The sequence below is a fragment of the Vombatus ursinus genome, unplaced genomic scaffold, assembly GCF_900497805.2.
Source record: "Vombatus ursinus unplaced genomic scaffold, bare-nosed wombat genome assembly UNPS02007284.1, whole genome shotgun sequence".
NCBI classification, from domain to species: domain Eukaryota; kingdom Metazoa; phylum Chordata; class Mammalia; order Diprotodontia; family Vombatidae; genus Vombatus; species Vombatus ursinus.
The window spans coordinates 10026916-10039699 of NW_020947062.1; the positions used below are offsets into that span (position 1 = coordinate 10026916).

Consider the following 12784-nt stretch of genomic DNA (forward strand, 5'->3'; position numbering starts at 1 on the left):
ATGACAGAACTTTGGAGAAAACTGAATGGGAACAGAAAGAAAAATATCTTTTTCTAAGCAGCATATGGTACCTACACAAAAACTGACCATGTATTAGGGCATAAAAACCTCAAAATCAAATGCAGAAAGGCAGAAATACTAATTGTATTCTTTTCAGGTCATAATGTAATAAAAATCACATTCAACAAAGGGCAGTGGAAAGATAGATTAAAAATTAATTGGAAACTAAGTAATTTAATCCTAAAGAACGAGTGGGTCAAAAAACAAATCATAGAAACAATCAATAATTTTATTAAAGAGAATGACAACAATGAGACAACATTCCAAAATTTATGGGATGTTGTACAAAGCAGTACTTAGGGAAAAATTTATTTCTCTAAATTCTTACATAAACGAAATAGAGAAAGAGCAGACCAATGAATTGGGCATGCAACTAAAAAAAAAACTGGAAAAAAAATAAATTAAAAATCCTTAATTGAGCACCAAATTGGAAATCCTGAAAATCAAAGGTAAGATTAATAAAATTTAAAGTAAAAAAAAAAAACGAGGAGTGGGTTTTATGAAAAAACCAATAAGATAGATAAGCCATTGGTTAATTTGATTAAAAAGAGAAAGAATCAACAATGACAAGGGTATCAACAATGACAAGGGTAAAATCATCATCAATGAAGAAGAAATTAAAGCAATCATTAGAGAATATTTTGCCCAACTATATGTAAATATATGTGACAATCTGAGCAAAATCAATGAATGTTTATGAAAATATGAATTACCTAGATTAACAGATCAGGAAACAGAATGCCTAAATAACCCCATCTTAGAAAAAGAAATTGAACATGCCATTAATGAACTGCCTAAGAAAAAATTCCCAGGGCCAGATAGGTTTACAAGTGAATTCTACCAAACATTTAAAGAATAAATTCCAATACTATATAAAATATTTGGAAAAATAGGCAAAGAAGGAGTCCTACCAAATCCCTTTTCTGACATAAATATGGTGCTGATACCTAAACCAGGAAGAACTAAAACAGAGAAAAAAAATTATAGGCCAATTTCCCTAATTAATATCAATGCAAAAATTCTGAACAAAATATTATCAAGGCAATTACAGCAATATATCACAAGGATTATACACTAACACCAGGTGGGATTTACACCAAGAATGCAGGGTTGGTTCAATATTAGGAAAACTATCGACATAACTGACCATATCAATAATAAAACCAACAGAAATCATGTATTATCTCAATAGATGCTGGAAAAATACAGCACCCAATCAAACATAGGAATAAAGGGAACATTCCTTAAAATGATAAGCAGTATCTGTCTAAAACTACTAGCAGGCATTACCTATAATAGGGATAAGCTAGAAGCCTTCCCAATAAGATCAAGAGTGAAGCAAGGATGCCCATTATCACCACTATTACTCATTATAATACTAGAAATGTTAGCTATAGCAATAAGAGAAGAAAAAGGAATCAAACGAATTAGAATAGGCAATGAGGAAACAAAACTATCACTCTGAAGATGATGGTATACTTAAAGACCCCTAGAGAATCAACTAAAAAACTACTAGAAATAACAACTTTGGAAAAGTTGCAGGACATAAAACAAACCCACATAAATCATCAGCATTTCTATATATTACTAACAAAACCCAGCAGCAAGAGATAGAAAGAGAAATTCCATTTAAAATAACTGTAGACAATATAAAATACTTGGGAGTCTACCTGCCAAGACAAACCAAGGAACTACATGAACACAATTACAAAACACTTTTCACACAAATAAAGTCAGATATAAACGAATGGAAAAATATCAATTGTTCATGGGTAGGTAGGCTGAGCCAAGATAAATAAAAATGACAATTCTACCTAAGTTAATTTACTTATTCAATGCCATTTCAATCAAACTACCAAAAAATTATTTTGTAGAGCTAGAAAAAATAACAACAAAATTGATCTGGAAGAAGAAAAGGTCAAGAATATCAAAGGAATTAATGGAAAAAAATACACAGGAAGGTGGCTTAACAATATCAGATCTCAGACTATATTATAAAGCAGTAATCATCAAAATTACCTGATACTGGCTAAGAAATACAGGGACGGATCAGTGGAATAGATTAGGTACACAAGACATAGTAGTAAATGACCATAATAATCTAGCGTTTGATAAACCCAAAGACACCAGCCTTTGGGATAAGAACTCACTGTTTGACAAAAACTGGAAAACAGTACAACAGAAACTAGGTATAGACCAACATGTCACACCATATACCAAGATAAGATCAAAATAAGTACATGATTTAGACATAAAAGGTGACACCATAGGCAAATTAGAAGAGCAAGTAATAGTCTACCTGTCAGATTTATGGAGAAGGGAAGAATTCATGATCAAACAAGAGATAGAAAGCATTACAAAATGTAAAATAGATTATTTTGATTATATTAAATTAAAAAGCCTTTGCACAAACAAAACTAATGCAACCAAGATTAGAAGGAAAGAAGAAAGCTGGGAAACAATCTTTATAGCAAGTATCTCTCATAAAAGCCTCATTTTTCAAATATATAGATAACTGAGTCAAACTTATAAGAATGCAAGTCATTCTCCAATTGATAAATGGTCAAATGATATGAACAGGTAGTTTTCAGATGAAGAAATCAAAGCCATGGGGCAGCTAGATAGCACAGCAGATAGAGCACCAGCCCTGGATTCAGGAAGACCTTAGTTCAAATCTGGATTCAGACACTTGACACTTACTAGCTGTGTGACCTTGAGCAAGTCACTTCACCCCATTGCCTAGCCAAAAAAAAAAAATCAAAGTTCTATAGTCATATGAAAAATGCTTTAAATCACTTTTGATTAGAGAAATGCAAATTAAAACAACTCTGAGGTACCACCTCACACCTGTCAGATTGGCTAATATGACAAAAAAGGAAAATGATAAATGTTGGAGAGGATGTGGGAAAATTGAGACAACAATACATTGTTTGTGGAGTTGTGAACTGATCCAACCATTCTGGAAAGCAATTTGGAATTATGCCCAAAGGGCAACCAAACTGTGCATACCTTTTGATCCAGCAATACCACCACTAGGTCCATATCCCAAAGAGATCATAAAAAAGGGGAAAGGACCTACATGTGCAAAAATATTTACAGCAGTCCTTTTCATAGTGGCAAAATATTGAAAACTGATAGAATACCTTCAACTGGGGAATGACTGAACAAGCTGTGGTATATGAATGTAATAGAATACTATTGTGCAATAAGAAATGATGAGCAGGCAGATTTCAGAAAAACCTGGAAAGACTTATATGAACTGATACAAAGTGAAATGAGCAGAACCAGGATAACACTGTACACATTTTCTGCAACATTGTGTGATGATCAACTATGAATAACTCTGCTCTTCTCAGCAACACAAAGATCTAAGACTAGTACAAAGGACTCAGGAAAGAAAATGCTATCCACATCCAGATAAAGAACTGATGAACTCTGAATGAAGATCCGCAGCATATTTTTTCATCTTTTCTCTTCTTTTTCGTGTTTTTTTTTCTCTTGATCTTTCTTCATTCACAACTGTGACTAATATGGAAATATGTTTTTCATGATAAAACATGTATATCATATTACCTACCATTTTAGGAAAAAGGTAGGGGAAGAAGGGAGGGAGAAAAATTTGGAACTCAAAATCTTGCAAAAAATGAATGCTAAAAATTGCCTTGACATGAAATTGGAGGAGAAAATAAAATACAAAAAAGTCAGAAAAAATAATAAAAACAAAATAATCATAAACAATACATAAAATACCTGGGAGTATATCTGCCATAACAAACCCAGGAACTACATGAACATAATTATGAAATATTTTTATACAAATAAAGTCAGATTTAAATAAATGGAGAAATATTAATTGTTCATGGGCAGGCTGAGTCAATGTAATAAAAATTACAATTGTACCTAAATTAATCTGCTTATTCAGTGTCATTTCAATTAAATTACCAAAAAATTATTTTATTGAGCTAGGAAAAAAATAACCAACAAAATTTATTTGGAAGAACTTAAGATCAAGATTATCAAAGCAATTGAAGACAGCCAAGATGGCAGAGAAAAGGTAGGGATGTGCCTGAGCTCTCCCCTAAACATCTCCAAATATCTTTAAATGATGCCTCAAAACAAATTCTAGAGTGGCAGAACCCACAAAAGGATGGAGTAAAACAATTTTACAGTCCAAGACAACTTAGAAGGTGGGCAGGAAAAGTCTGATGTACCAGGGTGAGAAAGAAGTATAGTCCAATGCAAGCTGTACCAGCACAGGCTGGGCCCCAGCAAACCAGCAGGCCTTGGGGGAGACTGAATCAGTGCCAGCAGTAGTTGTTTCCAGAACTCTCAGCCCACAGATGGTAAAGGGATCGAACAACTAGTCAGAAGGAGATCACAGGTATCCCTTTGCTTGCACCAGGGGCAGGATTTTGTTGCATTGCCCATACTTGGATCTATGTCACAATCATGGGTCTCAGTCTCAGGGCAAGGAGGAGCACTAGCACATCAGAGCTTTCAGCCAGAGGGGAATGGGGACCTTGGTCACAGTTCCAGGGTGGAAAAGAATACTTGTGGTCACTCATAGACCAGAGCACAGTACAGAAGCATAGTAAACACACTTCTCCCTAGATCATACCACCTTGGAAGAACCAAAAACTTACAGGACCCCAGAATTACCTCTGTAAACAGCTGCACAAAACAACCGGAAGCTTGGGACAGCGTCCCCTCCACTCCAGAAACAGAGCCTCACTTTAGCATAGAGTTAAAAGTCAAGAAATAGGCTGGAAATGAGCAAGCAGAAAAAGATCTTAACTACATAAAGTTACTATGGTGACAGGGAAGATCAAAACACAAACTCAGAAGAAGACAACAAAGTCAAAACTCCTATATCCAAAGAGTCAAAGAAAAAATATGAATAGGCTCCAGGCCATGGAGGAGTTCAAAAAGGATTTTTAAAATCAAGTAAGAGAGGCAGAGGAAAAATTGGGAAGAGAAATGAAAGTGATGCAAGAAAATCATGAAAAAAGAGTCAAAAGCTTGGTAAAGGAGACACAAAAAAATACTGAAGAAAACAGCCCCTTAAAAAAAAGGAATAGGCCAAAAGGAAAAAGAGGCACAAAAATCCAATGACAAGAAGGCCTTGAAAAGCAGAACTGGCCAAATGGAAAAATATATACAAAAATTCACTGAAGAGAAGAACTTCTTAAAAAGCAGAATCAGAAACAGAAAAAGAGGTACAAAAGTGAATTCTGATCCCTAAAGCTTAAATCTTTACAGTTATTCACTGTTTGGTAAAAAATTATTGGGAAAACCGGAAAGCAATCTGACAGAAACTAAGTATAGACCAATATCTTTATCTTTATCTTCATAAGGTCACTCTTTATCATTATAAGGTCAAAACAGATACATAACCTAAACAGAAAGGGAGATATAAGTAAATTGGAAAAATATAAAACATATTACCTATAAGAATTATGGATAGGAGAAGAATTTATGAATAAACAAGACATGGAGAGCACTGTGAGATGTAAAGTGAATAATTTTGATTATATTAAATTAAAAAGGTTTTATATAACATGAAGACTGAGATGAGCAAAACCATGAGAATATTGTATATAGTAACAGCAATACTGTTCAAAGAGTAAATGTGAATGAATAAGCTATTCTGAGTTATATGAATAACCAAATCTACTACAATGGACCTATGAAGGAAGACACTATCCATCTCCCGAGAAAGAAATTATATATGGAACTATATATTGTATAGCGTCAAATGTTGGCCTTTTCTAGTTCAGGGTTGGGAGGGAGGGAGGGAAACAGCTTGGAACTCAAATATAACAAAAAAGTTTTTTTTAATTAAAAAAAATCAAATCTGTCCTCTAGAATGCTGAAGGCTGCTATTCAATGATATCAGCCTTCCTTGGCATGGTAATAAATTTCTTTGCTTTCAGTTTGGCTTTCTATCTTTGACTCACAGTCATTGTACCCCCATCCCAAGGATCCCATTCCTCTCAATTAAGAGAATTATTCCCCAGCATTAGCTTCCAGGAATAAGGTTATAGTCCCTCTGTACTCTGCCTTGGTCTGACCTTATCTGGATTACTGTGATCAGTTTGGAGCACTACAATTTTAAAAAGGGCCTTCATAAGCTAGATAGCATCCAAAAGAGGGCTATCAAGATGGTGAAGGACCCCAAAGTTATGCCATAAGAGAGGATTGGTTGAAAGGGATAGAGAGGTATAGCCTGGAGAAAAGGAGACGACTCAAAGAGCATAAGACGCTTGATGTCAGGAAAAATTTCCTAATGCTTACAACTGTCCCAAAGTGAAATAGGCAGTCTTGAGAATTAGTAAGTATACCTTCACTAGAGATCTTCAAGTAGAGCCTGGAGGAACACTTGTCCTTTATGTTATATACAGTAGGGACACCTTACACTTACAGGTATATAAGATATATAAGATAGCTAACTGAGGTCCTTTCTGACTCTAAAATCATGTGATTCTGTGATTCTCTCTGGGAGTCAGTTTCCTCATCTGTAAAATGGGGATAACAATGCCTATCTCACAAAGTCGTTCTAAAGCTAAAATTAGATAATATACTTAAAGGACTTTATAAACCTTAAAGCACCATATTAATTATTATGCTATCTGCATCATGACTTTTAATATATGCAAAATAATTTGTAAATGGCAAAGCATTATATAAACATCAACTATTATTAGTATCATTATTAGACTTAATATTGCAATATTGTTTTAATGGAAGGAGTTCCAGTACTATGGATCCGCAAATTGTAACATAATCTCTATAACACCTCACTGTATTAAAGGGGAAGGATGTAAACAATATACAACAAAGATTAAAAACTACAGTCATTTCTCCTTTATGATTGAAGAATGGAATGGTCTGACTTAACACTCAGGTTACATCATATACCTTGACAAATTTTCAAAGAACTGGATTGTTTTTTTCAAAATGTAGATAGCACACTGACAAAAATTTAATCTTATTTTGATGATACATCCTTCAGGACTTTCAGTGTGGCAAGGTGAACAGCAATTACATTTATTAAGTGCAATGGAAAATAATTCTGCCTAGTTAAGCTTTCTGGATTGTTTGGATTCTGGATAGGATGGAGTAAACTACTCACATATATTAAAATTCAACACAAGATTTTACTTTATTAAATGTTCATGATTAACATCTCTGTATATTCCAAGAGCATTCTGTATAAATTTGCATAGAAACAAATATTTCAAAGCTATAGCCAGTTGTTTCTTCTTCTCTAAAATGTGTAAGTTGGTCTGATGCTCTTTCAACTACACAGAGTTTACCTCAAATAAGAGGTTGCTCTCATTCGTGAGCAGCACAAGGGGAAGTGGGGGTCACAGTGGGGAGAAACGAAGTTTGTGGTCTAGTGGAAAGATGATTTTTAAGTGATCTTCCAGCTCTAAAAGCCTATCGTTTTACAAACGAAACAAAAACAAAAACCATCCCCAGCTTCTCCACCTTACCCTCTTCAACTGGATCAAAATGTCAGCTCCAGTCCAAACTCAACCCTAAGCCCCCCAAGCATAACTGAACCTTCCTTGTCCCACCATCACAAAAGGAGGGGGGAAAGTCCAAAGTGTTTTATGAGAAGATTCGTTTTAAAGGGTCGTTCCTTAACAAGAAATGTTAGATTGGCAGCTCCCAAGAGGCAGAGGCTCTGTTGGATTTCACTCTATCTTTGCCTCCAACACCAAGCACAGCGCCCAGCAAATAGTAGGCCGTAATAAATAGAAGCGTGGGGCGGTGGAAAGAAGAGCCGCTCCCTAAGTCGGGGTCCCAATCACGGCTCTGCTATTTATTCACTACCACTGGCACCCTTGGACAGGTCATTCCGCCCCCCCCTCCCAGCCTCAGTTTCCTCATCTGTAATCTTACGATCCCACGATCAAGAAAAACGAAGGAGTTTAACGAGAGTGATTTCGGGAGTTCCTTCCAGTTCTAAATTTCATGAATTCGGGGATGGGTGAAGGTTGAATTAACCAGGACGAATCATTAAGGAGCCTTCCCCGCCCCCCCCAGCCTCCTCACCTGCTCCATGTCCCCCTCTGACCCCGGCACCCCCTCCCCCCGCTCCGCGGCTGGGCTCCCCCTCAGCTCAGACCTCTGGGCGGGCAGAGACGGGGCATCCCGCCCCTACTGGGCCTCCTGCCGCCCCCCGACCTCGACCCGGGCAGCCCCCACTCCCCAACCCGTCCGCTCCATTCACTCACTCTTCATCCTCAGCTCCGGCCGGTCCGGGCTGAGCCGGTCCGGGCTGGGCTGGGTTGGGTTTGGCTGAGGTGGCCCAGAGACTACACGCCGATATGGGGCGGAGGCGGAGGTAGAGAAGGGGAAGGGGGGAGGGAAAGATGACTTCTCCACTCCCCGAGTCCCCTGAGGCAGAGTCCCTAGACTTGGACCCTCCGCTAAAGCCCCCTCGGTAGCTAGCCTCAAGGTCCGGCCGCCATGTTGTATCGCTGTCACCCTGGCAACTACGAAGGCCCCAAGCTCCCATGGACTGGAGGGAGGGCGGAAGGGCAGCTGCGCACGCGCGCACAAGCTTGGCGCTTCCCTCGAGCCCTTCTTCCCCGCTGCTTCCCTCCCCCCGGCCGTCTACGCCTGACCTCATTGTGGCCCCTCCCAGCTCCGGCGCGCTCCGGCGCAACCGCAGCCCCAGTACAGAGCGGCAGCTCCACGCCTTCTCCGTTGCTAAGCACCTGTTTCCCGAGGCGTTCCCGGGTTTCTAGGTTCCCAGAATCGAAATGTCGCTTTGCGCTCCTCTCCCTAGGCCTTCGTAATTATAGCCTCTTGGAGACGGTATTGTAGCTGCTCCGAGGCTCTGTGGGATAGCTTTTATTAATTGATCACAATTCTCGTGCATCTCTCATAAATGTAATTAGCCAGGTCAGCCAGTCAATCATTATGTCTTGTCATTCAGTCAGTTGGCCGTCAAGAAAATTAGCTCAAGAGGAGAAAGGGACCCGAGAGGGCATTCATCCTCCTCCTTGTGTAGGTGAGGAAACTGAAGCCCAGAGAACTGTAGTGACAAACACAATCACACCCCTAGTAGGTGACAGAGCAGAGAATTGACCCCCAGGTCTTTTAAGTCACATAATTCACAAGTAAATGGGCAGAAGCACAATTGTCAGGAATATTTGCCTGCATAAACAAGCCTGCGTAGAGCTTCATTCTGAAATTATTGATAAGTGGGGAGAAGGCGGTGCATGAAGGATGATGGTCCAGAGTTACTTTTATGACTATTGAGAAGCTGTCATTTTCAAGCCAGATAACCCCTTGACGATTTTCAAGCACTTTGAAGACAAGAATAGTTCAACAAGCATCAATCTATTAGACACCTACCACAGGTCCTGTCCTAGGTCAGGAAATGGATACAAAGATGAATGAGGCTTAGGGCATGCCCTCACCTTATTCAACCTCAAAATAACCTTAAGAAAAATGACTGTCCTGTGAAGGAATTTTCCCCTCCCAATTTTCCTATTTCTTTTTTAGTAATATCATGCCAATTTCAAAACCAACATCTACTGCTTCTCTATCCTGCATTCCAAGTCTTATTGGGCCATAATCAAAATCCTAATTATCTCATATCTTGATTTTTTTAATTCTCTAACTGAATTCCTTGCTTCTAGTTTCTTTCCCTTCCAAATTATACTACACATTTTCAAATTTTCTTAAAACATCAGTTTTGAGCAAGTGACATTAGTCCCTTGCTCAAAATTTTTCAAAATTGTCTCACTGTTTACAGTACAAAGTCTAAATTCTTCAGTCTTATATCTCCACTATTTGACTTTGTTCTACCTATATAATTTTAAGTCCCATTATTCAATTCATATATTTATTAAATACTTATTATATGCAAAGTATTATTTTAGGTACTAGAAAAGATTTTTAAAAAGATGAATAAGATGAGATTCCTTCTTATGGAACTTATAACCTTGTGGAAAGAAAGTAACATGTTCACAAATAAATATATTACAAAATTAAACATAGCAAGTATTGAAAAGATGTACAAAATGTTAAATGAAGTTTGAGGCAGGAAAGACCATTGCCAACTGAAGGATTAAGCAGGGCCTCAAAGAGGAGGTAACATTGAGACGGATCTGGAAGGATGGGTTGACAAAAATGACAGTTAATGGAAAAGCTCTGGGAGAACAGGTGTGCTATTTGCAGAGCTGTGAACTGGTCCAGCCATTATTGAAATCAATTTGGAACTATTCTTTAAAAAAGTCACTAAACAGCATGGCCCCGTGATATCATTTTTTTTTTTTTAGGTGAGGCAATTGGGGTTAAGTGACTTGCTCAGGGTCACACAGCTAGTAAGTGTAAAGTGTTCGGTCTGAGGCCAGATTTGAATGCAGGTACTCCTGACTTCAGGGCCAGTGCTCTATCCACTGCACAACCTAGCTGCACCTCAATGATATCATTTTCAAAGAGGCTAATGAAAGTGATACCAATAAAGAAAAAGAAAAAAAAGAAAAAAGGATCCCTGAAACATTTTTAAGGCACAGAAGACAACAGAGGGAATTCAGAGAAAGGCACACACACAAAAAAGCAGCCAGAATGTCAGTGCTGCTGAACCATAGAATATGTAGAGAAGAGTAAAGGTCATTATCATAAATACCATTCACAGCAAATGTACATCAGCAATACATGCAATATACACAGTACTACTGTGCTATGTAAAAGAGCTTTGCTTGACAAGCTACTCAGGCACTATGGGTCTAAATTACATGTAATACATGTACAGATATCAGCAGTATATGCCTATCCATAGAACACAAGCAAATATACATTACAATATTCAGAAATAAAGCATTTAATAGCATCAGTAGGATACAAAAGAACAAAATATAGAAACAGCAACATATGCACAAAACTGCAAAACTATGCATAATTAATAGACTAATGCAGCTAAAATATCTGTAGGATACAAACATAAAATGAAACATACATGAGAAAATATTAAAACAGACGCATACTTAAAATATGCTATAATTAGTAGCTGAATTGATGAACATTTGCAATTACAGACGAAGCAACACATTATACTGGTAAACATTAGCATTATTGATGGATACCTGTGTAACCATTTCTTCGCTTTTCTCTGAATGATCACAAGCTAATCTGGTCACTGATCAAAATGGCCTTGCTCTCCCGTGACCTGACGACTTGTGTGGTGGGAGTAATGTTCTAACTCATTCCAGCAAGCAAGTTAAGCTAGTTTTTCCCTAAAAGGTATAGAAACCATCCTCAATACTTGATTGGATCAGGAGGTTGAAGGCTCAGGCTGTTGACATCACCTCCTGGTTGCTTGAGCACAAAATTGCCACAAGGTCAGGCATTTGGAACAGTACTTGGCTGGTGGAAAATTATGGGTAACACAGGTAAGGGAGTCTTGCTTTCTTGAACCAAATAAAAGTGTCTTCAATGCACATTTTTGTTGACTATCATCCTGTTGTGGCTGAAAAAATCTCCTTTTGCTAATTGCTGAATAATCCACCAGTGTCCTATTTTGTTCCAATATTGAGCATAGGAGAGAATGGCAAAAATCAGAAACAACCCAAATCAACCTCTCTGTCCCTATATTTGTTCCTTAAATTTCAGGGAGGGGCAGTGAGGTGGCACAGTTGATAAGCTTCAGACCTGGAGTCAGAAAGACCCAAATTCCAATTCTGCCTCTGATACTTAGTAGCTGTGTGACCCTGGGCAAGTCACTTAACCCTGTTTGCCTCAGTTTCCTCATCTGTAAAATGAGCAGGAGAAGGAAATGGCAAACCATTCCAGTATCTCTGCCAAGAAAACCCCAAATAGGGTCATGAAGAATTAGACATGACTGAAATGACTGAACAACAAAATTTCTGGAAGCAGTCAAGTTCTTCACTCTCTTTCTTATCAGCAGTTAGGCTAATGTGACCTAGTTGATGGCATTATTGTCTTGACCATTAGAAATAGATATTTTTCCCTTCGTAGTAATGTAGAATAATGGAGGTTTTTTTGTTTGTTTTACTGGTATTCTCACTCTTCTTCCAAATTTAAGAAACTTCATCCTGCATTATAATGGAATTAATAACGACCTTTCCATCTATCAATTCCCTGTGAAGGTCTTTATATGTTTTCTGAAGCTTCATTAGTCTACGTTTCAGTAATAGTTTGTCAGTTCTTGGCATTGTTTTTCATTTTTGATCATATTTTCCTTTGTACTTTGGTGCAGCTCAGTCTGATTCACTGTAGGTTTGAATGATCTTTGAAATGCTTGACTTCCCCACACCAGTAGCTGCTGTGATATCTCCAGTAGCCATTAAGTGTGGTCTTTAAGAGCTACTTTTGCAAGTTTCCTTGGAATAATATCCACTCTTTAAAAATACAGAATTTAAAAATACAACAAAAGATAATAGTGAAGCATATGTAGATTGAATGAAATCTAGCAGTCAACTGACAGAAAACTAACTAAAGATGGGGGAAATCAGCTCAAAGAGGTATCACCTGATCAATGTCGATGTTCTGAGTGAGGCTAGTGTCAGAAGATGCACTGTGACCACTGGTGTCACAAAATGAAATCATTTAAAAATTATTCTTTGTCCCAAATAATTCACACACTACTGTGCATAATTCTAGGGTTTGTGTCTCTCAGTTTCTAGAGGTATTAAAATGTATTTTTCATCAAATAATTCATCTTATCTTTCTAGGATGCCTA

At 37.8% G+C, this 12784-nt stretch overlaps 1 protein-coding gene across 1 annotated transcript in view; it reads right to left on the reverse strand.

Annotated features, from left to right (window-relative positions):
• MOK (MOK protein kinase) overlaps positions 1–8580 on the reverse strand; it is a 94186-nt gene extending 85606 nt beyond the window's left edge. Inside the window, exon 1 of the mRNA XM_027848960.1 lies at positions 8304–8580. Within this exon, the coding sequence (XP_027704761.1) occupies positions 8304–8310 (7 nt within the window). The 5' untranslated portion in view covers positions 8311–8580. The remainder of the gene's footprint in view (positions 1–8303) is intronic.
• Between the last annotated feature and the right edge of the window lie 4204 nt (positions 8581–12784).